The sequence below is a fragment of the Cyrtonyx montezumae genome, unplaced genomic scaffold, assembly GCF_038088225.1.
Source record: "Cyrtonyx montezumae isolate F1298 unplaced genomic scaffold, pur_monq_1.0 scaffold_3, whole genome shotgun sequence".
In the NCBI taxonomy this organism is placed as follows: domain Eukaryota; kingdom Metazoa; phylum Chordata; class Aves; order Galliformes; family Odontophoridae; genus Cyrtonyx; species Cyrtonyx montezumae.
In genome coordinates this window covers 52,675,737-52,701,661 of record NW_027072034.1, presented here as the reverse complement: position 1 = coordinate 52,701,661, position 25,925 = coordinate 52,675,737, and the positions used below count along the sequence as shown (strand labels likewise).

The 25,925-nt window shown below is 46.7% G+C and overlaps 1 protein-coding gene across 1 annotated transcript; it reads right to left on the bottom strand.

Moving 5' to 3' along the window:
- Positions 1-22,489: 22,489 nt before the first annotated feature.
- Positions 22,490-23,299, bottom strand: MID1IP1 (MID1 interacting protein 1). The gene has a single exon (XM_065744002.1). It carries the CDS (start codon positions 23,161-23,163, stop codon positions 22,684-22,686), a length of 480 nt encoding a protein of 159 aa, XP_065600074.1. The 5' UTR covers positions 23,164-23,299; the 3' UTR covers positions 22,490-22,683.
- Positions 23,300-25,925: the final 2,626 nt, after the last annotated feature.

Genomic DNA, 25,925 nt, shown 5'->3' with positions numbered 1-25,925 from the left:
CCCTCTGTTCTCAGCAGCACGCATGTGAGAAGGCACTCACTTATTTCCAATCCCAGTGGGAGAAGTCAACAGGATTTCAGCATGCATTTTGCCAAAAGGACAAGAAAGATAAAAAAGAGAAAGAGAGACGGTAAATGCCCACAATGAAATAAAAGGGCAAAGCCCCAAGGGCTTGTGGTGGTCCTCCCAGCACTGCTAATTGCTCTTGGCCTCTGGCCACATCAGATGAACCCAGCCTCACTCTGAATCTCCCTGCTTTGCCAGGACCTTTGGAGTATTGTTCTGTCCAGGTGGACAGACAAACTAATATCAAAGAGTGGTCAGCATAGATGTCTGAAAACTCTCTGAGGCACAAAGCAATTTTTAAGGGATATTTAAAGAAATACGTAACAGTGAGGTTATCTATAAACTAACATCATTCTGACAACAGTTCCTTGGAAGTGCTCAGGGTAGTTCTCAGGAAAACAAACAAAAAAACAGAAGAATCATCTAGACAACAATTCATTGGAAATGCTGTGGGTAACTCTCAGGAATAATAATGATAATTAAAAAAAAAATCATCTATAGAGGCAAGTAGAGTAGAGCCCAAGAGCTCACCTCCATCAGCTCAGTTCTTCAGCTCTCTCCTTTCTGATGACTAACATGGTCGGGAAACTCAGTCCCCGGCCCTGACCTATGCTAGATTTTTTGAAAAGACCAACAATATGGAACTTTGGATCAATACTGTAAGAAGAAGAATCAGTCTGCTCTGAGCTCTGCTATTACTTCAGAAAGGAACAAGATGCAAATGGCAGCACCCTTTGCTGCCCTTCTCTCTGCCCTACATGAAACTCACAAATGTCCCTTGAGGATCCATTGTCCCAGTCCTGAGAAGTTCACAAAGGAAGCTTGGCAGGGCTTCCAGAGCTCCCACAAGTGTGCTCTTTTATGCAGTTGACACAAATCTTTCAAAACAGGCTCTAAAAGCCAATGCCAGATCCCTGCATAGCTCAGCAATACTCAAGCATCAGCCTGAAGCAAGTTACAGAAGAGAGGTGGCAGTTTCAGGGGCCTCAGATGATGGCATCATCTTAACTCATTCAGGAGAAGCCTCGTAGAAAGCAAATTCCCTGAAAATTGCCTTGAGTCACAGATTCTCTCGTGCAACATATTTGCACACAGCCTAGATCTCCTTTTAACATACTTTGCCTTTTGTCTTGTTTTTTTGGCTTCAAGCAACAGCCCAAATGAAATGCTGGAAACAATGAAAGCATTAAAGGAAAATGTCATGCCTATCAATATACGCCTTTGTGGCTGTGGGAATGAAGAGCACCGTGATGTCACTGGTGGGAACAGCTTAAAATTTTCCATTGAGAAAAGGAATCTGGTTTTCCCAGAGCCAACATGTTCCAAAAGATGTGCCATGCCACCCAGTCACAGACAGGGGCTTCGCAGCAATGCAGCACAGGTTGGGAGGCTGATTTAATTCAGAGTTATGGAAACAACTTGCACTTATTTACCAGGAGCATGTAGCACAAGCTGTCGTGTGTGCAGAATTTAATTCTGAAAGCACAGATATTGAAGATAGCACTCTCTGTATATTGAGAATTAAAACAAGCTACCCAGTTGTCTATATGTGACGTATCAAGGCCAGGTCTGGACCATGCAGCACTGCAGATGAACACCTCCCTGGGCTGTTCAGTTTGAGTGTGGGACTTGGCACTGGGTCTGGTTACAAGTGACCTCAGGAGTTTGCTCCAGCTCAGCTGGGAACAAACCAGGTGTTGTCCTACAGATCCCAGCAGGTTTCAAGGAGATGTCAAGGAGATGGGTCTGCTGTGCTGCTGATGGAGGTGTTAATTAGATGGCTTCTCTGAAGTGCATTACAAACAGTATTGCATCCTGGTACCTACAGCAGAGTGATGTTTCAAAAGGATCCTCATTGCCTCCCAGCAGCCAGTTAGTTGCTCAGTTATCTTAAGTGCATCATTTAACATCTTTCCGGATAGTGGATCTCTCCTGTGACAGGTATTAGAATTTAGATTCAGATATAAACAGTTTTTGAGTTTGAGAAGAGCCAAGACTGTGATGTTTGTTTCCAGATCTGGACATCATGCTCCTTAAATTCCCAGGCCCTTGGGAGTTGCTGATTCCTCACCAGGGGAATAGGTAGAGGTTTCATTTCTGAGCTGGGGTGAAAGCTACTGAAAAACACTTCGGCACAAACCTGTGACTTCCCCATCTGGGAATCAGATCAAGAAGGAGTCTTGGAGAGTGAAGTCCTGCCAAGCCTTCTGGTTTTCTTCTCTAGAGGCACAATTTCTGCTCTTTTCAGGACAAACCTGAAGGAAAATTAAGGCAATTAACAACATTACAACAAACTTTATAATGAGAAAGCATATACTCCTGTCAACCTGATCTTGGATATATAAGGACTTCCATGCAAACACATGATCTACTGGGCTTTTGTTGCTGCTGTTGCTGGAATGCATCGGTGGGTATGAACCAGGCCAAGCAGCGATCCTGCTTCCCTTTGAGGTCATGCTCTCTCTCTACAGCAACTGCAGTTGCTGCTGCAGAGACCCCATTTCACAAGCCAAGGACAACTTCAGCCAGAGTGTGAGTGATCTATACAGCCTGGTTTTATTCTGCAAGTAATACACACACAGAATGGTTGAGGTGCAAAGAAAACTTTGGAAATTGTCTGTTTCAACCATGTCATGTAGTGACACTGAGAGCAGGTTGCACAGGATCGTGACCAGGTGGGTTTTGAATACCTCCAGGGAAGGAAACTCTACAGGACAGTTTGTTCCAGTTCTGTGTCATCCTCACAGCAAAATAGTCTTTCCTCATGTTCAGACAAAGCTACCTGTGTTTCAGTTTGTGCCTGTTGCCTCTTACCCTGCAACTGAACACCACAGAAGAGTCTGGTCCCATCCCCGTGACACCCTCCCTTAAGATACTTAAATGCATTGATAAGATCCCCTCTCAGTCTTCTCCAGGCTCAGCTCTCTTTACAGGAGACATACTCCCCCACTAAACTCTCTCCAGTAGCTCCATGTCTCTCTTGTACTGTGAAACCCAAAGCTGGACGCAGTACTCCTTGCACTTGCCTTTGTTGAATTCCATCATGTTCTTTTCACTCAAGTCTCCAGTCTGTCCAGGTCTCATTGAATGTCAGCACAGCCTTCTGTGTCAGCCACTCCCCCCAGCTTCATATCATCAATAATGTTGCTGAGAGTGCACTCATCCCTTCATCCAGGTCACTGATGAGTAAGTCAAACCAGACTGAACCCAGTACCAACCCCCAGGGGTCACCAAGGCACTCATTTAATTCAGCAGCAGGCCCACATTTTCCTTAGTCTTCTTTTTGTTGCAGATGTATTCGAAGAAGCTTGACATCCCTAGCCAGACTTAATTTCAAATGGGCCTTATCCTTCCTTGATGCATCTCTGCATATTTTGAAATGGCCTAGGCAGTTCTGGGACAGGGTTCAGAGTGCCTGTTTGCACTGCAGAGAGCAGTATGGCCCTGCACCAGCCTAGCAAGCTCTGAGTGAGCTGCCCGAGGTAGGGAGGACGCGACCCACTCTGGCACACCTCCACAGCTAACTAGCCGAGATTTCTGGCAGGCTTGAGCACTTGTACAGACAGAGCCACATTCTGCTCCACTGCACGGTGCCTAAACAGAGGTCGCAGGCTTTGGAGCAGATTGGAACATCCTGTAGCCCCCTTCTTCTGTGTTTCTTTGTGGTATGACTGAGCCCACTGGAGAGACTGATGTGGACCTGTATATTCTTGCACTTCAGATGTTGCAAATCCTGCAACATCCCTGCGATCTGATCCTTTTGTCAGGATAAAAGTCAAATTGCTACAGCTTGTATTCATTGAGCACTCCTGGTTGTAACGGAAGGGCCATCAAAGCTCACATTCCCAAAGCATAACTGGATCTGGTTTAGTGAGAGCAATGAAGTAATAACAATTCATTCTATCATTAAATTCAGCCAGCTCAGTTTGGGAATGTTCAGGAAGCAAACCAATTGAGGCTGAAGTTAACCAGGCACATTTCAGGGTAGATTTTTATTGTGAAATGCAGCAATTCTGGGTTGTTAGAGTTCCTTCACAAAACTCCCGTGCAATACTAGGAAGTGAAGGGTCACACCAAATGTCTACCATATGCTGCACAGATCCAGTTTCCTCTCACAGTTTTCATTGTATTATATTCTGATTTTTTTTCCCTTTAAGATTTAATTCCCTAGGCTGTTGTTGGAAGTATATGGAGTTACAACAATGGAAGGAATTTCACCTGTTCAAATCTAGTTTGAGGGATCCAGGCATAGCTGGTTTTTCTGTATTGCATAATAAACATTCCACCTCTTGCTCCTCCAAGGTATGGTAGTCATTCCTTTCATATTCTTGCACATATCCACAGTACCCATGGATATGCTACACAGGGCTAAGATAACACAAGAACCGTCTGCTTACTTAACAGAAATATGTAAATGAATGCCACTACCACCTGTAATGTCAAGCAAAAGTCAACACAAAAGATTATATTCCACCAGAAGTCTTGGTCTGCAGGTCACTGTCCCCCTTCCAGCCTACCGCAGCTATTCCAGGAAAGTCAACAGATTCAGGTCACCTCCTCCAGGTGGGTCATCAAATGATACTGCTGGCTTCATTCAGACTTTAAGACTCTTAATTGTTATAACTGGGAAAGTGTATGCAAAGCAAATTTCACTCTAGCTCAGACACACTCAACCAAATTACAGTGCAAAACTTTCTCCATTATGTTTTCCCCTAAAAGCATTGTGAATAAAGACTAAGCCAAATTGCTAACTTGACCGAATTGGTAACAAAGAACATCAGCCAATTCTATAGTTAAGTTTCTCAATTTGAAAGTGTGCAGAAAAAAGCTTACCTGTCAGAATTTGTGGACCGCTGTCAAATGCCACAGCTTTTAAATTGTATGCTACTTCCTAATGCAGCTCCTGAATTTTAAGCAGAGGTGCTACTGTCAAGAGTACCATTCTCAGGAAAGTTCTTGATGAAATGTATCAGCCAAAAAACAAAGCAAAAGTTGTCAGGTCAAGTAGCTTGAAATAAATAAATACAGCCCTAGGAGGTTACTTCCATTACTCTTTACCCAAGCAACTTCCCTTGAAAGTAACCCCTGTGAACTATTCAAAACCAAATTACCTCTCTTGTTGTAAGGGAGGCAGAAAGATTCAGGGTGAGGATTGTTAAGAGCTAAATGAGTGATTTTAGAGCGATGCATGCTTTCTCTCTCACTAAGAGCACAAAATGTTTTAAACTCTCATTTGATGTGTACTGTAAAAGTTTGTTCTTGCACTTAGTTATCTGTTCATAGATGTGGTAATTTTGTCTAGCTGTTCTAAGATACTTCTGCAGCCATTAGAAAATGGACATTTTAATATTCTACTCGAGTATAATAGAAACGTGAATGCCAAAAGCTCTTGAATAAGAGCTCATCCTTCAAATCAGCAATAGGAGCAATAGCTTTCTTGAATTCATAGCTTCACCAGAAGTTCAGTGAACTTTCACTTCAACATCCACGTACTCTTGAACAGAAGGGTGCCAAAAGGGATAAGATTTCAATTTCTCCATACTTTCCAATTTTATAGAACATGTAGGTACAGATCTCAAGAACGAAGACTTCAGCTAGCCATCTGGCTATTCATATCCAGACAGCACTATACCAGCATCCACTTGGGTTACGAGGATGAGGAAACCATAGAAAAGATTATATGGGAGGTGTACAGGTACTCTTCAGTCAATCGCAATATGCTTGCCATACTTAAGACCACTAGTTAAACTAATTCTAGAATGTTGATAGATTGCTTTGGGACCTCCTTCAGCTCTTAAGAAACTTTTCAGTATTTCGTTTTCCTTGATGGCTAATTAGAAGATATGAACCAACGCACAAAGTTGGTGCCTTTCCAGCAGCCATTTTTCTTTTCTCTAGCCTTGTTTGCTTCTTCAATGGTATTTTAATCCAAGCTAACTACTTCTTTAGCAGCAAATCATGTTCTAAATGTCAATTAATTATGTTAGCAGGAATATAATTGGGGAGAGCAAATCCAATCACTTCTACTTATTGCAGCATACCCTGACCAAAAACAGCAATGAAGAAGACACATTGCAGAGCACTACATGAAAGAAGTCAAGTATTATGGAGCATACCTGAGCTGCACAAGCATGAGAGCAGCAGCTGTTCCTCCCATGGAGACGAGCACACAGGAACCAGCCATGCCATCAGGTCTGCTAGAAAGTGCTGTCTGATTTGAAAGCACACTTAGGATCATGAATAAATCATTAATACCCAGCACTAAAAGTCTTCGCTGGACTCCAGACACATCTTTGGTGGCTCAGTAGAAGATGTGCAGTGCTTCCTTTATCAACCTACGACTGTAAACATGGAGCGTGCAGAGGAGGAGCGGGATTGTGTGCCAAGACTTGCAGAGCCTTGGTCAGATAACTCCAAGCTGTGTGGTGTGATCAACATACCTGAAGGACGGGATGCCATCCAGTGAGGCCTAGAGAGGCATGAGCAGTGGGTCCAGGAGAACCTCATGAGGTTCAACAAATGCAAATGTGAGGTCTTGCACACGGATCATGTCGACCCGTTATCAAAACAAGATGGGGAATGTAAGGATAGAGCATATTCCTGAAAAAAAGGACCTGGGGGTACTGGGAGATGGGAAGCTGGACCTGAACCAGCAAAGTGAGAGCCCACCATGTCCTGGGCAGCATCTGAAGAAGCATGACCAACAGGGTGAGAAAGGTGATCCTGCCCCTCTGTTCTGCACTGCTGAGAACTCACCTGGAGTACTGCATCCAGATGGGGAGCCCTCAGTACAGGAGAGACATGAGCTTGTTAGACCATGTCCAGAGGAGGGCCTCAAAAATGATCCAAGAGATGAAACAGCTATCTATCCTACAAGGGCAGATTGGGAGAGTGGGGGCTGTTCAGCCAGGAGAAAAGAAGGGTCCAGGAAGACCTGAAAGTGTCCCATCAGTATCTGAAGGGGGAACTAATAGAGGGAAGATTAAGACCAAATATAAGGAGAAAGTTTTTTACAGTCAGGGTGGTGGGGCACTGGCACAGGTTGCCCAGAGAGGCGGTGGATGCCCCATCCTGGAAGACACTCAGGGTCAGGCTGGATGGACACTGAGCAACCTGATGTAGCTGTAGGTGTGCCTGTTCATTGCAGGGGAATTGGACCAGGTGATCTTTAAGGTCCCATCCAACTCAAACAATTCTATGATTCTATAGCAAGGACAGACATGCAGACAGTGACAGGGTGACACGGCCTCTCCATTCCCCGAGCCCTTCATCTTTTATGGAGGCACAGCACAGTGAATGCCAAGCGTCTGTCAGACTTTTGACACCCCAACAGGCCACATGTCAAACAAGCTATTGGCCAGGACACACTTTTATTGATTTTTTTCATAAGAGAGCAAAACATTGGCAAAGGTTTATCTGATTGCTTATCAACAAAATCAACACAGAGCAGATCTCAGGCGTTAGTCCTGTATGTTCTCAGCAATAACATAGAAAGCTTATTTAAATTCATTCACCTCACAGCAATGTTGTTTCTAGGAGAGCTGCACTGTATCAATTATTGAAGTGCTGTGCAAGGCTGGATCACCAGGCAAACAGCACAGCCAGTTCTGGCACTCAGAGAAAGTTATCTGGGGCTCGAGGACTGCCCCATGCAGGAGCAGGCACTAGCAGCTACTGATGCACTGGTATTCCCTGTCCCAGATCTGAAAAGTACCCAGATGGGACTGTTTGACATGAGCCTTCCTCCATTCCGTGTATTGTTCAGGCTTTCCCCTTCCCTTCCCTTCCCTTCCCTTCCCTTCCCTTCCCTTCCCTTCCCTTCCCTTCCCTTCCCTTCCCTTCCCTTCCCTTCCCTTCCCTTCCCTTCCCTTCCCTTCCCTTCCCTTCCCTTCCCTTCCCTTCCCTTCCCTTCCCTTCCCTTCCCTTCCCTTCCCTTCCCTTCCCTTCCCTTCCCTTCCCTTCCCTTCCCTTCCCTTCCCTTCCCTTCCCTTCCCTTCCCTTCCCTTCCCTTCCCTTCCCTTCCCTTCCCTTCCCTTCCCTTTTCTTCAGAACAATTTGAAACCAGAGTGATGAAAAAAAATTAGCACATTATGTTTTCAGCAGTCTTAAGTCTGCCACAAGGAAAAAGATCAAGTCCTTCCCAACAGGAGGAAAACATCCTCATCCACCAGACCTAGCGGACAGCTCTCTTTCAGTGAGCCTTAGGGAAAAACATGCTCCTAAAAAGGCAGTAATAAACTGAGATTCAGACTAAAAGAATGCAGGCTGGTATGTTTTTGGGAGCAGGGGGAGAACGGAAAGGGAGGAGCACAGAATAAGAGGCACTTGAATTTGTAAAAAAGCTGAGAATCTGTAAACAAACTGAAGAACAGTGAACAAAATGCACTACAGCTGGAAACAAAGCAAAAAAGCCAACCTTGGGGAATCTGTGCTGTATATGCACAATGCAATTCCTAGTCTGTAATGAGCTAGGAAAAAATAATTAATGGATTTAAAGCTGTTGATGGCCAAAAACCCCGTGCGTCTTTATTTTGCCACTTTAGAGAAGCCCTGAGGGCTTTAAATCTCCTCTTGGCACCTGGGATGAAGCCCTGAGGGTCAGGGCAGGCATCCTGTGCCACTCACGCTGGCTGTGCCCAGAGGGGCTGTAGTTTGGGGGAAACAAGGAAACAAGGCTTGGGAATATCCTTTTTTTCACCCTGATGTCTATGCACCGAATGCTTCCAGCATTACAGTGAGTTTCAAGAAGCATATGTAATGCAGTATGTTTATCTTCTTGAATTTGTTTCTTCAAAGTGTGTTGTCATAAACCTACTGTGTTTATTAGAGCTTTGGGCCCTGTCTTTATAAGATCCTCCTTTCCTGTTGTGGATGCGTTTTAAGCCTTGGGTTGAGCACCGGGAGCTGCAAGAGCAAAGATCCATGAACCACTCCCATTGCTGCCTGCTACAGTACTGAGCAGAAAAATAAAATAATCTCATCAACACCTGCTTGTGTCACGAAAATGCACAGAGGGGAAGACAAAGTGCTTGGAAAAGCACCTCGACTCAGCAGGAGCACCCCTGTGTCACAGCAGGTTTCCTTCTGCAGGGGTGCAAGCTGCTGTGCCAGTCAGTGAGGTGCTGGGGTGGTATTCTTAGTGGCAGGAGCCTGGCTGTGGTTGTTTCAGCAGTTCTGAACAGCCAGGCTAAGCGTTTCCCCCTGGGCTGCATTGTATGACATGGAGAGCTGGAGCTGATGCTTTCCCACTGGAGCATTATTGATCTGGCCCTGGAGGAGCAGATGAGCAGCAGGAGTAAAACCAGAGCATTGCCCCCAGGCATGGGTCTTGCTTACACTTCCTACATACACACACGCACAAGAAAATGCAACTACATGATTTTGCTTTGGGTGTCCATGAATCTCTGGGTCTCCCTGGAAGATTTTTGAACCATCAGCCCAGGTTAACAAGGTTTGAGAAAGGAGCTGGTGTTTCCAGGGCAGCGCCCCACACTACCTCCTGGGCTGTATGTGCCTTGGGGGTGGGTGTGCTGGGAGACCTGGAGCAGCATGGCGCATGCATCATTGCATGCTTCCCTTCCAGAAACGGGGAGACAGAGGGAACAGAGACTGACACAGTGTCAGTACTCTCCTTGAGATGAAGAAGAAGCACACAGTCACTCTTTGCCAGGAAGGAGCTCACATGCCAGAAGAAGCACAATGCAGACGGACCTCATGATGTCCCAGACTCTGGGAGAGCTTCAGTTGAAGCTTTTGTTTCCATAGTCAGTCAAGGCCAAGACGCAGATCCATAGAAAACCATGCGTCATAGCCCTTATACTTGCTATTCTTCATCTTTCTTACCCCACTTCTCAGGACACTTGACCAGCCTGCTTTGCTTCAGGAGTGTAACACTTAAAAGTGGTGCCACATCTAATGGGCGTAAAATCATACATTTTATAGTTTATAACAATTTTTCTCCCATCTACATTTTCACATGGGCCACAGGATTTTCGCAAGGCCTTCACTCCACAGCCAGGACTCTGAAATCATTAAATGATCTCATGCACTTTTTTTTTGCTCTCATTTCAATGTCCCTGCCCTTTTCCAGCATATTTCCCACAGACGAAGCATGCTTCTCAGTACTCATTTTCAACACTCTTTCTTCTCTAATTCTGTTTTAGCTTACTCCTTCTCCTCGTTCTTCCTTTTTGCCTGTCTTCTGTTTATCAGTTTTCCTTCCCTTCTTCTGTCCTATTTCAAAATCTGTCAGCCAGACCTGCTATCTTTAAAGAGTAATGCTGTCAGCTTTAATAGGACATGGCCTACCTCCCATGGCTTTCATCTTCACATCTTCTTTTTTTTGGGGGGGGGGGGTGAGGGTGTGTTGGGTGTGGGGGGTTGCTGTGTTCTCTTTCTGTCCTCCACATCCTGGTTCCTGTTTCAGCCTCTTTATTCCCTGCACTTTGCCTGAACTTGCAAGTGAGCCTGTGCTCACTGCACACCATCCTACTCCAGCCCCTCCTTGCTTCTCTCCTCCACTTTTTCATCTATCCATCACAAGACAAACAAGCTGCCTAATCTACCATCTAGCTGCTATTGAGCTTTCCAGTCCACACCCACTGCTGTTGTACTGTGAGCACCTAATACATATTAAGATTAGAATCTCTCTCCTTCTCCCCCCTTGCCTTTTCATACTGTGCTGAAAAGATTGATGTGTGTTTTTTTCCGGTAGTTCTGTCTCTTCCTTCCACATCCCTAGATGTCTCGGAGGAACAGAGAGCCAGGGATGTGGGTTACAGAAAACCATAGTTAGCACACACTCTTTTAAATACATGAGAGCTTTACTGTCTCTGTTTCCCAAAAGAGGACATGAAGCCTGATAAGATTATTTCTATGTCAATGGAAAGCAGGACATGGGACAAGAGGGGTTGCAAAAGGAAGTGTGGAAAAGGAAATGGATGTGGGAGAGGTTTGTAGAAGAGAAAGGAATTAAAGAATCATATTATGAATTAATAATTAAATAATAATAAAATTAAAGAGTCATAAAGGAATTAAAGCCCATATTACCTGCAATGTCATATTCTCCCATGTAATCAGGATCTCCTTTGAAATTTGCATTTCCCTAAAACAAATCAGCACTCCCCCGAGTGGTTCTTCAGGGGTTGACCTAGAGAACAGGGTAAAGGAGGATCCACTCTTTATGATTTCAGCAATTTATTTCCCGTAGTTCATAAGAAAGCCACTTTCCCACAGTCCCTGCTTTCCCCAAACATCTGTGCTATTCTAGGAAATAAAACAGAAATGTAGGATTTCTGCTTTACCCAAACTGAATCACAGCAGAATCACATTCAGATCTGAGAGGGATTTGATAGCCCTGAGAGTAGTAAAAAGAACTGGACCCTGCTTCTCTATGTCCTCAATACTTCCATAAAACCAGAAGACACAGAGATGCCCTTATTGGAGTCCCCAGTCTTTCCGCAGGGCTGAAGGCTTGGGAATGTCTTCAGTCCCACAATGTAAGACAGACAAAGATGGGATCATAGAAGCACAGAATGGTTTGGCTTGGAAGGGACCTCAAGGATCATCTAGTTCCAATCCCCCTGCAGTGACCATTAGGTCAAGCAATTAGTCATGCCTGGCCTTGAACACCTCCAGGGATGAGGCATCCACAATTCCTCTGGGCAGCCTGTTCCAGTGCCTCACCACGCTCTGAGTGAAAAACTCCTCCTAACATCTAACTTAAACCTCCCCTTTTTTCAGTTTAAATCTATTCACCCTTGTCCTATCACTATCTACCTGTGTACAATAGTCAGTCTCCCTTGTGCTTGTAAGCTTCTTTCAAGTATTGGAAGACCACAATGAGGACACTACTTGTGACTGGCTTGCACCTAGCCATTGACAACAACCCTCTGGCTACAACTATCCAGCCAATTCTTCATTCACTGAACAGTCCATCCTTCAAATCCATCTCTCTTCAATTTAGAGATAAGAATATGGTGTGGAACTGCCGAAGGCCTTGCACAAGCCTACTTGGATGACATTTGTTACACTTCCTTTGCCCACCAGTGCCATCATTCCATCATAGAAGGCCACCATATTGGTGAGTTATGACCTGCCCTTGGTGAAGCCAGGCTGGCTGTCTTGGATCACCTTGTCATCTCACATGTGGCTTAGCTTCTCATCCAGGAGGATCTAATTCATGACCTCTGTAGGCACAGATGTAAGGCTTGCCGGCCTCTAGTTCCCCAGGTCTTCTTTCTCCCATTCTTAAACATGGGAGTGATGTTTCTCTTTTTCCAGTCACTGGGGACTTCACCCGACAGCTGTGACTTTTCAAGTGTAATGGAGAGGGTCAGTCTGCACACATCTTTCAGAAGGCGTGCTTCCAGCCTGGGCTGGCTCTGCTGCTGCAAGCAAGCACTGCTCCAGAGCACAGGGGATAAGTGCAGAAAATGCATGCAACAAAAGCACCCTGAGCTGACAGACGGCTTTTTTAAAAAGGAAAAGGAAAGAGAGAGGAATAAAGAAGCATGTAGAAGGAGAAGGAAGGAAAGAGAAACAGAGTTGTAGAAAATTATTCAAAATCTGTTAATTAACCTAAATGCAAATTGGCAATGTTCTGTTAAATCAGTTATGATAGTAAATGAAAATTGCCTTGGTTTGTCCTATCTAGTCACCACAATTTGTTAATTGTATTCCTAGTAAATGATGTGTATTTTCCATAATGTTCTTGCCATCAGAATTAGGCCCCCATAAGTTGCATTTCTCATCCTTTCCTGAAGCAGGAGCTAATATGGAAACAATGAAAAATTCAACTGACACTATTTCCCCTCTCTTGATTGCTAATACTATCTACTACAGGCTGCATAGTGAGGGTATGCTACACATACATGACATCAGTTGCCTAAAATTAGAATGGTAAAGAGCAATATAGTAGATTTTTACCACTTGTCAAATAAAATGCTGTATATATTTTTAGTAACCAAGGCAGCATGTCTGCTGGCAAAGTAGCAGTATATAACACTGTCTTCTTTATGCTGAGAAACACAGATCTGCCAATTCAGAGAAATTGTGGTTTCCTAGAAATTAGCACTTCCATCTGATTAGAAATGAGAATATATTTTCTCTTTCCTGAAACAGTGTCTTCCCTTTCTGGATTGATGACTTGGCAATCTCCACACATCAAACTTTAAACCAAAGAGTTTGTGCATTAATGTAGTTCTGGAGACTAGTTGCATCACAGAACACAGTTTAGGAAGCATCTTCAGAAACTCCCCTATGCTCCAAGTGGCAAAGTATAGCTTTCCTGCAGTGCCCACAGGCTGCTTTTACACAGTACAGTGAACTGAAGGGACACCAGCCAAAGAGACAGATCATATGCCATATTCTCAGTGCATCTTAGGGTGCTTTTCTTTCCCTCCATAAGAGCATCTTGATTTCCTAGTGGAAACTGAGGGATACTTATATATCTCCATACATCCTTGCCTCTCACAAGTAATGGAAAGGACTTCAGAGAGGAATTTTTGCTTCCTCAACAGAGAAATCAGAGAGAACTGAGGCTGAAGAAAGCTCACCATCTCTGTGACATTAGTTAACAGATGGCACCTATACTTAACTTTGCTCCACATGTCTTTGTATTATCGCTCCTTACTACTTTCATCTGCTGCCTTGAGGCTGGAGCAAAGGTGCCTCGTTCTTGTTCCTTCAACAACAGTTAAGGAAAGGGAAGTAAAGAAAAGTGAAGAAGTTTCTCTAGATCTGAAAAGATGAACTGTGAGTAAGTGCTCAGACTGCACAAGTCATGCAGGGGTTCTTACCCTTGTGTGCTGGGGATGGACCACGTGTTTTGTTTTTTTTTTATAACTAGAATGCTGTCACATAAACCCGCCCATGTCCTCTGGGGTAACTGAATGCAAACAAGACGGCCCGTAACTCAGCCAACAGACACCGAATTACCAATCATCAAAGGCAGCCATGCTGTGTTCCTCATGATACGTGCTAACAGCCTGCAGACAGCAGGTCCATTGGATGGTGCCCGCTCTTCCCTGCTTTCAGCTGCAGCACCACATGAAAGGCAAAAAGAAAGCAAGGGAAGTTCCTCTTCCAGATGGGTATACAAACAATGGTTGAATCAATGCTAATAGAAAGGGATCCTGTCCAAAATAAGCAGTCAAAAACAGTGTTTCAGAGCCTGATTGCTCGTCTCCACTGAGCATAGCTTTCATGGAGGAGGAAGCCTCGAGGAAGAGAAGAACGAGTGCCCCAGAACCCCAGCCCTTGCCATGGAGGGCACCACAAGAGCCCTGACCAAAGCAGCCTGGAGGGACAGGCTGGGGACAGGAACCTCAGCGCCCTTACCCTGCGTGTGTTGGGTTCAGCACAGGGTGAGGGCCCCAGCCTGCATGCGAGATGGGAACTTTCCCCCAAGACTTTCTAGTGAAGTCACTATTATGTAGATGTAGGCCAAGGGAGCATCGTGGCCTCAAAGGCATCTTCTGAACCCTTTGTGCTGATTCTACATCAGACAAGGGGCTGGTGAACAACGTTCTCCTCTGCTGTTTTCCGCAGGAAAATAAGGTTGGTCAGGGCTGCCTAGCCCTCCACAGCAGTTCCTGGGCCTGTTCTTCAGCCATCGAACCACAACAGTACCAAAGTCTGTAGGTATTTAATTTTTTCACTCCAAAGTTCCCAATGTCTAAACTGTTGTTTATGGCCTAACAAAAGCATCATATTCTTGCAAGCACTGAAGCACTCAGCACTTCTTCCAGAAAGAGTCTGCAAGACAAAATAAGCAGACAATGCCTTCTACTCTGTCCTGATGGTACAAGATCCTGCCTGCACCCTGCTGTTTTTTCCAGGTGAGTGCTCAACAAGAAGAGGAGGAGAGGTGGAGCTGGGCATGGCAAGACACAAGTACCACAGGGAAAAGATGGGGAGGGAGACTGGTTGGCAAAGCCAGTGCTGTGCATCAGCCCAGTGGAGATAACTGGGCAAAGTGTAGAAGCAAGATAAGTTTGGTTACTCCTGCAGCACAACCAGATGCCATCTCCCACGGGAAATGAGCCATGCCAGAAAGGAAAGAGCTGTGCCAAGATCTGCAATCTCCTGAATCATCAACCTCAAGAGTAAAGGTTTCACCCTTGTCAGTGGCCTCCCCACAAAATACTTTGTCTTTTTACCCACTAGCAACTCTTGGGTTCTGGTGGAGACCAGTCCTCCCAGCTCACCTCGCAAGTTCTTTGACAAGTGGTTCCAGTCCTTTCTGGACCAACCTGCTTACCTGGCTCCCAGCCCTCCAGTTAGGGCATTATTTTGCATGGCATCCTTTAATTAGAGAGAAAGGCAGATCTTGTGGTCAAGGTGCTGGCAGGGAGGGCAAGTCCTGGGTTCCAATCCCCATGCCCAGACCTGGGACTTGGCATGTGTTAGAGCCTTCACAAGAGATGAACCCAGCATTCTCATTGCTCTTTTCTCTTTCTCTCCCATGTACTCCATAAATATTAAAGCCTTCCATACCAAGCATAATTGCTACTACAGCATACTTGGCATTGCTGACCCATAACACCCTGCAGCTCCATGGTTAAGGTACTCTCCAAGGAGCTGGGACATTGTGCATCGCAGCCATCCCTCAGGCAGATGCTGGGAAGCCATCTGGCAGTGGTGGCAGGGCGATAGCTAAGCTGTTGGCTGTGCTCCAAAGGAGTATCTTGGCCTTAAAGACTATCCCTCTTTGTGATGACCACTGTGAGTGTATGAAGGTATCCAAGTCCTTCTCCAGATCTCACCTGAGCAGCTGCCAGTTTCAGTGAGACTCAGACTCATCAGCATATAAATGTCTTTTGAAGACAGACTCAGACAAAGCTTTCACAACTTAACACTATCAACATGAAAGCAGCTGGTAGCAGGGGAGGTCCTGCTCTGCCTCCCAGCAGCGTGTTCCCAATCCTTCCTCTGCACTGGCACCACTGCTAATGCAGCCACATGTTCTGCTGAATGAGGAAATTATTACAGCTGGAAGCTTTTTTGTGCATGCTAATTTTCAGCTGGATCAGTTCCCTTGTCCAGTAACTGCATGGCTGCAGGAGTAAGATGGTACAGGACAGGGGACAGGGCAAGACCAGCCCTCCTGGTGCTGCGAAGCCACTCAAGAAACAGCTGCAGTCTTAACATTCACAGCCTTTTGATATGGCACATGTGTTCTTAGTTTGGTCTTATTTATAAGACTTAGAGGCCTACATTCACCTAGACATGGAATTATTTTAGCTTTTGCTAAGTATTGTAAGAACAATAGCAGTGAAAGCTGAAAGTAATCCATCTTCTGCTTCATTAGAACCAGATTTCTCTGCTTGTTTACATGAGACCATTTTTGCATTACGCTGTCAGCGTCAGGAATGCATTTGGTATGATGATGATTTATGGTCCAATTTTTAGGTGGTCCCGTGCAGAGGCAGGAGTTGGACTGGATGATCCCTATGAGTCCCTTCCAACTTGTGATATTCCATGATTCTATGAAGGCTGTGCCATCTAAACAGCACTCTGATGTAGGTAAAAATATGGACCAGTAATCAGCCATCATTCTTAAGATGTTTTCAAAAACATAGGGCCCCCACATCAGAAACACTGGCTTAATAAAAGAGGCCAGGTTTAATTACATGATTCAAACAAGGAAATATCATGAGATCACTTAACATGCTGTTATTACCTCTTGCAGTTGGATTCACAACTGACATCTTCCCAGGTAGTGAAATGAGATTGGTTTACCAGGAATTTCAGTGAAGAAAAACCTCAGAGCTGAGGAAGGGAATGGCCAAAGCCCTAGGGGAAATGACCTTCAGAGAGCATGTGAAGAGAAGGGAACAGGCAGCCAGAGCAAGCAAGCAGTGGCCAAGGAAGGTGGTTTGGGCCATCCTGAGTGTCACTTGATATCAAATACTCAGATTAAAAATAAAAAATGCGTGAGGTCAGTGGGGATTGGCTGAAGGAAAGACCATGGCAGTTTGCTCTTGAAGGCTGCTCACAGCTGCAGGTTCAGGCTCCTTTGTAGCGGGTGAGTTTGATCTCTCTGTTGAGTTGGTAGCTTTGTCTGCTTCAGCATTGTAAATGGGCAGTTTTGTACCTAGCCCTGCAAAAAAGCCAAGCAGCCCTGTAGTACCTGTCAACATACTCAAACCTGTGCACATTCACATAGCTCTTCAGTTAGTTGCATATGGCCAGGCTCAAGAAGTACATGCTATGAGAGATATATGCACTCCCATTTCAAAATGATCTGATAATAAGAACAAAACATAAACTAAATGAACAAAATGCATGATGTCCTGCAGGTTTCTTATCCTACTTGAAAACTGAAGAAAACCAACCTTCAGTTCCAGACTTCCAGGGGAGCACACTCATTCCTCTTTTTGTGCTGACAGGAAATTTGAGTAAGATGAAACACAATACCTCAGATGTATAGATATTAAGTCTTAAAAAAAAAAAAAAGCTTTTGCTGAAGTATGTCTAATTAGAACCTTCTGTCTCCTTGGGTCTGCATTTAGATCATCTACCTGCAGAAGAGACATAGGGAACAGAATGTTACACTGAAATATTGGAAAGCTAAAACTTTCTTCACACCTGAAAAAAAAAAATCACTCTCAGATGTCAATAAAGTCACAGTTGAATGTGGTGTAAGTGAAAGCAGCTGGCCAGCCAGGTTTCCTATAAACCCATAGAAAAAACTAAAGGGGTGTAGTCTATCCAGCGTATCTAATCTCGGCACTCATGCAGCCTCCATCCATGCCACATCTACTTGTTGGCAGACAAGTGCTGACTTGGCAGGTCTCTAATCTGCCTCCAGGTGCTGTGATAAACCACAAATGCTGTCAGCATGGGCCTCTCTGATCAGTCTCTTCTGCTCCGTACTTGGGGCAAAGCCTTTGTGCATGGGCAGCAGCCCTGCTGCTCAGGAGCAGGGAGAGGGTGCTCCACTATTCCCCTTCCTTTGACATGTCAGTGACAAAGCTACAATCCAACAGCAAGGGGATTGCAATGCTGCTGTGCTGCACTCTGAATTGTTGCCGCAGACACCCTGTCTGCCTTTCTAGTTCAAACACAAATGAAATGGGAGATGTGTTTGAATAGGCTCAGTCCTAAGGACTGCGTCTACGTCTGTGGGATGTCAACTCTGTTTGCAGCCTGCAGTTGCTAAGGGAAAACAGAGCAGAACAAAGAAAAAAGAATTACATTAGATTCATATGTATGTAGATAAACATGATAAAAAGGTACAACACCCTAATTGGTACTATGACAAACCTTACAAACATCATTAGGCAGGCTCATTTGCTGCCCTGTGATTTAATACACAGGCCCTTGTTATCTCTCCAAGCTTCTTCCGTGACATCTCTTACAGAACAAAACTCACAAGCACAAGAACTAGAAGCTGTTTTCCTCATTCCTTCCCTCTGGATCAAGTAAGTGTAAGTCTGTCTGACAGTAGAAGGAATATTACTTCTTATAAAGGGTGTTGATTCTGGCAGTTGGCTGCTAACAAGAAGGAATACAATTACTGCATTCCTATTTGCAAATTTCCTTTTGGAAAGGAGTATATAATTTAATTCCTTAATACTAATTTTGACCTAAACCAGTCATGCAAGTCTGTGGTCTAGAGCAAAAATGATTCTGCAGCTACAGCACTAAAACATTTGGGTATTTCTGTTCGTCTGAAGGTGACAACGACAAATAACAGAAAAATGGATGCAAAGCTGGAACTGCATTTGAAGTGCAAACCTTGCTGGCACTCCGCTCAGATTTTACAGCAGGTCTGCTATCCAACATGGTCTTGTTTCTTCCCCTGTGCATATTATCATCTAAGATCTTTGAGCTCTTTGGAATATAGCACCTGGCACACTGCTAGCGAGATACAAATAATAAAAAGCAGTGCTACCAGACAATTCCCCTCCCTTTCTCAGGGTTCCAGAGAAGCAAGTCTGCAGGAGAAATCACTGCTGACTTTTTCACAGGAGAGATAAGACAAAAAGGCACAAAGAGGAGCACAGGGTGCAGATCTTAACTCCATAATAATGAGGTCCTAATACAACCTTCCATCTAGACACTAATGGTAGCACATCTCTCAGGGAAGTTACACTGATGTATTTTTTTCTATGCAAGTTCCTGGGAAAGGAAAGAGAACAAACCACAGAAACAGAAGTATCTTGCTTTGTTAAATACCTTTAGCAAGAAAAAGCTTTTAGAGAAACAGAAAGATGACAGCCTAGCCTGACCCAGCCTCAGCCACCTCTTTCCCACTGGCGCTGACCACAGCGAGCCCTTTGCAGCAGCAGAAGGACCCTGCTCAGCAGAGAGGAGTCTGAAGAGAAATGCAGCCCACCCAGCAGGAGGGTCTGCCAATGCAGAGCTCAGAGAGCTGATCTTGGGCTTCTTAGCTGCTCCTGAGCAGCAACAGGTACAGCAGCTCATCTCTGGCAGGGAATGGAAAAGACCCAATGGTGCAAAGAGGTGACTCAGCACAGAGCTGTCCTCCATTCAGGCCAGCAGTTCTTTCCGTAGCCCAACTGCCCAGCACCCTTGTCTCACACAGATATACATACAGTGCTAGGAGACCAAACTGGCTTTATCCCAGTTTGTCCTGTTCTTTTGTGTACATATAGCCGAGAGTTAACCCATAAACTGTAATGACAAATACTTAACAGTACTTCTATACATTAAACCGATGCATCCAATGAAGAATGTCCTTGAGACCCCTTGGCTGCCAGATACCTTCAGGCATAGTCCATTTCTAAGTGCAAACTGTCCTGAATCTCATCTTTATTTATTACCCCACTGATGCCTAGCTTACTGTATACTGAATCTGTTTAATTTTGGTGAGCTAAAAATTACAGCTGCTTCTCACAGTGCTTCCATTTGTTCCACTGCTTTGCACACAGCTGCTGTAGTTCTGCAAGTTGACTTTCTGTTCAAGGATGGCTTGGAAGGGAAGACACAGATCAAAACATTTGACATCATTAAGATATTTTAAAGTCAGATTTGCGTCATGTTTCATTATCACCTACAGCTATCAGAATTGCTTTAATGATTATAGTTATAATAAGCCTGTGGGACTTAGTATCCGATCAGTTGGACCTGAAGATAAGCAGTCTTTCAGAAGAAAATGCTACTCCTAATAATGAATTTATTATCCAGCACCACTGATGGAAATTGTTCCCAGTTCAGCATCTAGCACAAAATGCAAGCATGAAAACTTTGCCATTTCATCTTCGCTTACTGCAGTCAGCTGCTAGTGTTTGTGTAATTGCCTGACCATATTTTATGCAAGTTGTTTTCCTCAGCAGTGCCAGCCAACAGCAGCTCCCTTCCTTGTCCTTTACATGATACACCCCTCTGTTTATATCTATTACTTTCCTTCCCCTGCATCGTGAGGTTATTTTCTTGATCCTCTCAGATGACTTCAGAAAAGGAGAATTCCAAAGCATTCCCTCCACTGGCTCATTGTCACACGTCTCAGCCATTTCTTGTGCTGTCTGAATCCAGATGGGTCAGGCCGCAGGCAGGAACAGCCCAAGAACAGCAAGGCAAGCAAGGCATAACCCACGTGGCACAAACCCTCAAAGGGCAGCATCATCCAGCTAGAACCATGTTCTCTGCTATCCACAGCTGCATTTCTAAGAGTATCTCCTTCGCTACCAAATAACCGTCAGCATTTCGTTTCTCTTTCACTGAAAATTGCCCCTTTTTAGAATGCAAGCAGAACAAACACCACACTCACACTGATGCTGCACTAAGGCAAATGAGTGCTTTCCTAATGTTACTCACCATTTAATTCAGCACCCGGTGCCTCTTGTGCAACACTTCGACAGCACTGCATGGATTTAAGAGAAGTTAGCAGGAGCTCAAAAGGAGCAATGTTGTCACAGCATTAGCTGGCTCAGTTCAGGGTTTTACAAGCACTTCTGAACCAGGTAGTAATGTGGCTTTTGGCTAGCAGAGTGCAAGGCAGGAGCGAGCTACAGAACTCAACAAGTTCTTTCTTCCTCTCACCGTCAACATTCGGGAGAGAAAAACATCACCCCACGTAAGGCATTGCATCTGATAGGCCGCACAGACTACAACAGTGCTGGCAAGCAAAAGGGAACCAGGGAAATCCCTCTGTTCCTGATTTTCACCTGGCATCTTCCCAAGAGGTGGGGAGTGTTTAAAAACACTACCAGTAAGAGAAATCATCGCTACGCTAAATCATTCAGCCTTAAGTTTCTTCTTTACCTTAGAAGGGAAAGCCTTCTAAAAACGTTTTAAGCAAACCCATAGGCTCATTCTTTTTGCTGTACTAACACATCAACTAGTACCAGGTTTGGAGTACTTATGCTTTGCTGCAGTGTGCTAACACTTGAGCTGAAAAAAAAAAAACACATATGCTAGGGAACACAATGCAAGCAAAACAAGAAGCCTTATCCTTGAAGCCAAAAGAAAGAAAAACAAACAAGCCCTACATCTGAGGGCAATCATACAGAGTGAAATTTCAGTGCATTCACAAACTTAGTATTTCAGTGCCTGAAAACAACGTACTTTACAGAACGAGGTGCCTATTTAATGAAGTTACACTCTGGGATACACAAATATTTTACCGTAGTTACCAAATACACTTTTCTCTTAAGAGCTTACTGCCCATCAAGCCTTTACTTGGTCCTATGCAGCAAACACAATACAGAAACCCAATTCTAAGGCACACTGACTTCAGCAAATGGAAAAAAAAAGTAGAATGAAAGCAATAAGATTTGCCTAACATAAACCCAATTAACTTCTAGTCACCACGGCGGATTACTGAGGAGCAGAGGGGATGGGAGAGGCAAGTGTCCCAGACTTACTGTGAGGGAGAGAAAAGAGCACCTCATGCACAGTGCACTGAGTTACCTCCTGGAAAACAAGTCACTCCTCAGCTTCACTCCAGCCCCTTGAATTGCTGCCTACAAGCAGACAGGACTCTTCTCAGATTTTTGCTAGAGGCACTGACCTTCATGCTGCTGCTCATCCACACCCATAGCACAGAGATCCTGCCAGCATCAGGCCATGCGCAGTGCACTCAGGCTCACTCATCTGTCAGTTTTAGAGCTTCCCAGCACCACTGCTACCGATGCTCCCTTTGGAGAAAGGGGAAAACAAAGAACAGGAACACCGTATCTCACACATACGAAGGCATTTCTGTTAAAGCAGCACCCAAAAGAAGAACAACAGCTGAACTTCTGATGTTAAAAATATCATTTAATTAACGAAACATAAATCATACCAAAAAGTTAGGTCACTTTTAGTCAATACATTCGCATTTTATTTTAGAATATACTCTACATCTGAGTAAAAAAACCCAAAAAAACAGTTTTAAATAGACTTTAGCGCATGTACAACCTGGAGCCCTTCACCCTGCCAGCCAACACCGCGGGGTCAGGCACCGTGCTGGGATCAGGCACCGTGCCGGGGTCCCCTTGCTTTCATGGGCTCGTGTTGAGCCTCAGACGGGCCAGCCACAGGCTCAGCAAGCAGCCCGTACAAAACAACGGACAAACAGAAATGAATGAGCTAGTATCGATTAATTTACACCTCTCTCGTTTGTGCGTCGATAAAAAAAACAAACAAAAAGAAACCAAGAAGGGCTCACTGCCCCCAGCTTCCGAAGCCGATCTCCTGCTTGTAGCGGTTGGTGAGCACGTTGGCCTTGCGGGTGAGCTTGGAGAGCACGCTGTGCAGGCCGCTCAGGTGGTAGTGGAACTGCTGCTCCAGGTCCTCCTCGGCCTCGTCGTCCTCGGCGGGCCCGCCGCCCAGCTTGTCCTTCTTGCGGGCCGCCTCCTCGCCGGCCGCCTGCTGCACCACGCCCCACTCGATGTCGTTGCGGATGGACTTGAGCAGCACGTAGTGGCTGTACATGTCCCGCCGCGAGAAGTACGCTCCCGCGGGGCCGGGCTCCCGCTCGGGGCACACGGCTCCGGCCGCGTCCAGCTCTCCCAGCAGCAGCGGCACGTCCCGCAGCAGGCTGGGCACCATCACCGTCTGGTCCATGTTGTTGACGGCGCCGATGAAGCGGTTCATGGCGTTGAACAGGGAGTACTTCTGGCTGGACGAGTCGCAGATCTGCATGGTGGCGGTCCGCCCGGCCCCGCTCCGCTCACGCCCGGGGGAGCCCTGCGGGGACGCGCGGTGCTGCGCTGCCGTGCTGAGGCCGGCCCGCCTTCCCGCCCCGCCGCTTTATCGGCGGCCTCTTGCCTTCAGGCCGCCCCTCCCCGCCCCGCCTCCCTCTGACAAAAGCCGGCACCCACCGCTCTCTCCGCAGCCGCCGCCAGCCCGCAGCGCTGCTCCCATCCCCGGCGCCGTATTTATAGCGCCGCGGCGGACTGACTGACGGGCGGGCAGCGGGGACACGCGGGCCCCGCGTGCAGCCTGCGTTCTCCTCGCGCTCCCATTGGCTGCCGCCCGCCCGCCCCGCCCACCCCGCGTGCCCGTCTCTCGCGGCCGCGCTCCCCCTCCGGCTCCCTAACCGCGTGTGCGGCCCTTTGTCCGCCGGCCAGAGTGGCCGACAGAAGGGCGGCATCACCCCACAGCCTCACCTCCGCGCCCGGCCAATCGGCGGCCCCGCTCCTCCGCTCCCTCGCCCAATCAGCGAGCGGGGGGGCCTCAACCAATCAGAAGCAAGGATCAGAGAAAAAGCGTTTTCTCCCCCCCCCTCCCCATGCCTCCTCGCCCCCCCTGTTCCAGCTCGACCCCCACCCGGTCTTCCGCGCAGCCCGCGCGTCCTTGGTAACAGCCGCCGCGAGTCACGTGGGGCGGAGCGGCACGGGGAGGGAGGAGCGCGTTGCCGTGGCAACGGGGCAACGGCGCGTGCGCACGCGCGGGGCAGGCGGCAATGCGAGCGGTCCTCAGTGCCGTTTGACCGCGCGGTTCCCGGGACGGGGGTGAGCTGCGAGCGCCTTATATCTCGCCGCCCCGAGCAGCGAGGGAAGCTCGTGTGCTGTTTCGGGGTTAAGGAAGCGCGGCGGCGTGCACGCTGCGTTTCTGCACCCGGGGCGTTGCTCCGCTGCGTGGTGTTTGCAAAATAAGACGAGGTACGCTATGGAGCCCGCGAACGCCGGCTGGGCCGGCCTCGTAAGAGCGGTTCTCTGTCGGGGATTTCACTTCCACTTGCGATTCGTTGTGGACGTTGCAAGGCAGACCGTGGCTCGGTGAGCGCCGTGCTTCTGTTCCCATGCACTCGTTCCCACGCACTTTTACTCGATCCCGTGATGAGCATCCATCGTGTTGGGTGGCACGGCAGATGCGTGCACCCGTAGCACTTCTCTCCTGTCCTTTCCCTCCCCGAAACAGAGCGGCTGTGCCAAACTCCGAACCAAGGAAACCCATCCTCTCGCACTGCCTGCGAGGTGCGGCGTGGCAGCGGCGTGCAGCCGGAGCCTGGCTGCAAGCAGGAGCACAGTGCTGGGATGACTGCAAAGACCCGTCCGGCTCTGCACTTTGCAACCTGCCAAACCCTGGTGCCTGGAAATAATCACAAGTTCAGCTTCAAGCTGTTAGAAGGGAGGGCTGGAGTCCCTCCCAAGCGGTGCTCGGCCCGCGGTGTGCTTCGTGCTGCTTGTGTGCTACCTCCCTCTCCCCCACCTTCTGCCAACCTCATCTGTTCCCACTGTAAGCCCGTCAGAGTAGGCACTGTGATGTGCGGTGCCTGGGACAATGGTGATCCCTTTCATATGGCTCCTTAGCGCTGCCATAATAAGCCTGATAAATAAAACATGGGTTGCAGACACGGATTTACTGGAGAGGGCTAAGTGGGCTGTAGCTCCCTCATTAGTCTCTCCTGGTGCAGCATGCGTGCTCCTCATTAGGTGGCACGGCAGCAGTTGTGCCTAGTCATCTGCGAGGCGGCTGCAGCCGCTCCAAGGATGCACCAGGGATCCGAGGGATTTTTTTTTCCTGGGTTAGTAATAGGAATTACAAGGAAAAAAAAAAAGACATTGAATATGAAGAGGATGAAGGGGGTCATACTGCAATACTGTGTCTGATTTTCTCTCCCTTGCTTCTCAGCAAACACGGAGAAATCTGCCTGGAGGTGTTGATATTAAGCGGGCATGAGTCGAATCGAGGCTTTTGGACCACACAAAATCTGATTTTAGGGAGCTTTGTTTCCCTTCAGTCTTAAACGCTGCTTGTAAACTCTTGTCTGTAGTATAAACTTCATCCTTCCCCTTGCATTTTTCTTCTTCTATTTAAGGGAAAAGAATCAATTAGGCTGGTTTCAAGACCCTCAAAGCTGGAGACTTAGGAATCTGGGTTAATCTGAACAGGGTTTGTGGAGGTTTGATCCAGCTTTTCTTTCCGGCCATCATTTAAATCCCTCCTACCTCCTGCATACAAGCAGCAACTGCATCATCGTAGTAACCCTGTGACCGAGAGGCATGAGAGCCTCCTCTGAGACTGCAATCTCACTCTGAACAGCTCTCCAGCGGGTGCTCCTGAGTGACAATACATCATGCAATTTTCTTCTTTAGAGGCACGCGGTGTCATCTCGCTGCCCTGCCTGGCTGGGTCTGGCCTGGGTGCGGGCACGTCGTGGCCCAGATATGGCACAGCTGTGCCTGAGCTCGCAGACCTGCCAGCGGGGTGGGCATCGGCCTTTCAGCACTGCCTAGTACACCTCCCCACCAGCGTTTCCCACGAGGTCCTTTCAATATCCTTACTGCCAAGGTGAGGGATAGCAGGTCTTTGTGCAGTGGCCACAGATGAAAGCACACACAGGGTCAGGAACAAACCCTTCTCCTTCCCCTTTGCAATTGCATCCATACTCTGACACATAAGATACCTGTTTAAAATGGGAGAGGACTTGCTTGGCGTAACAAAATAATCCTCGGTAA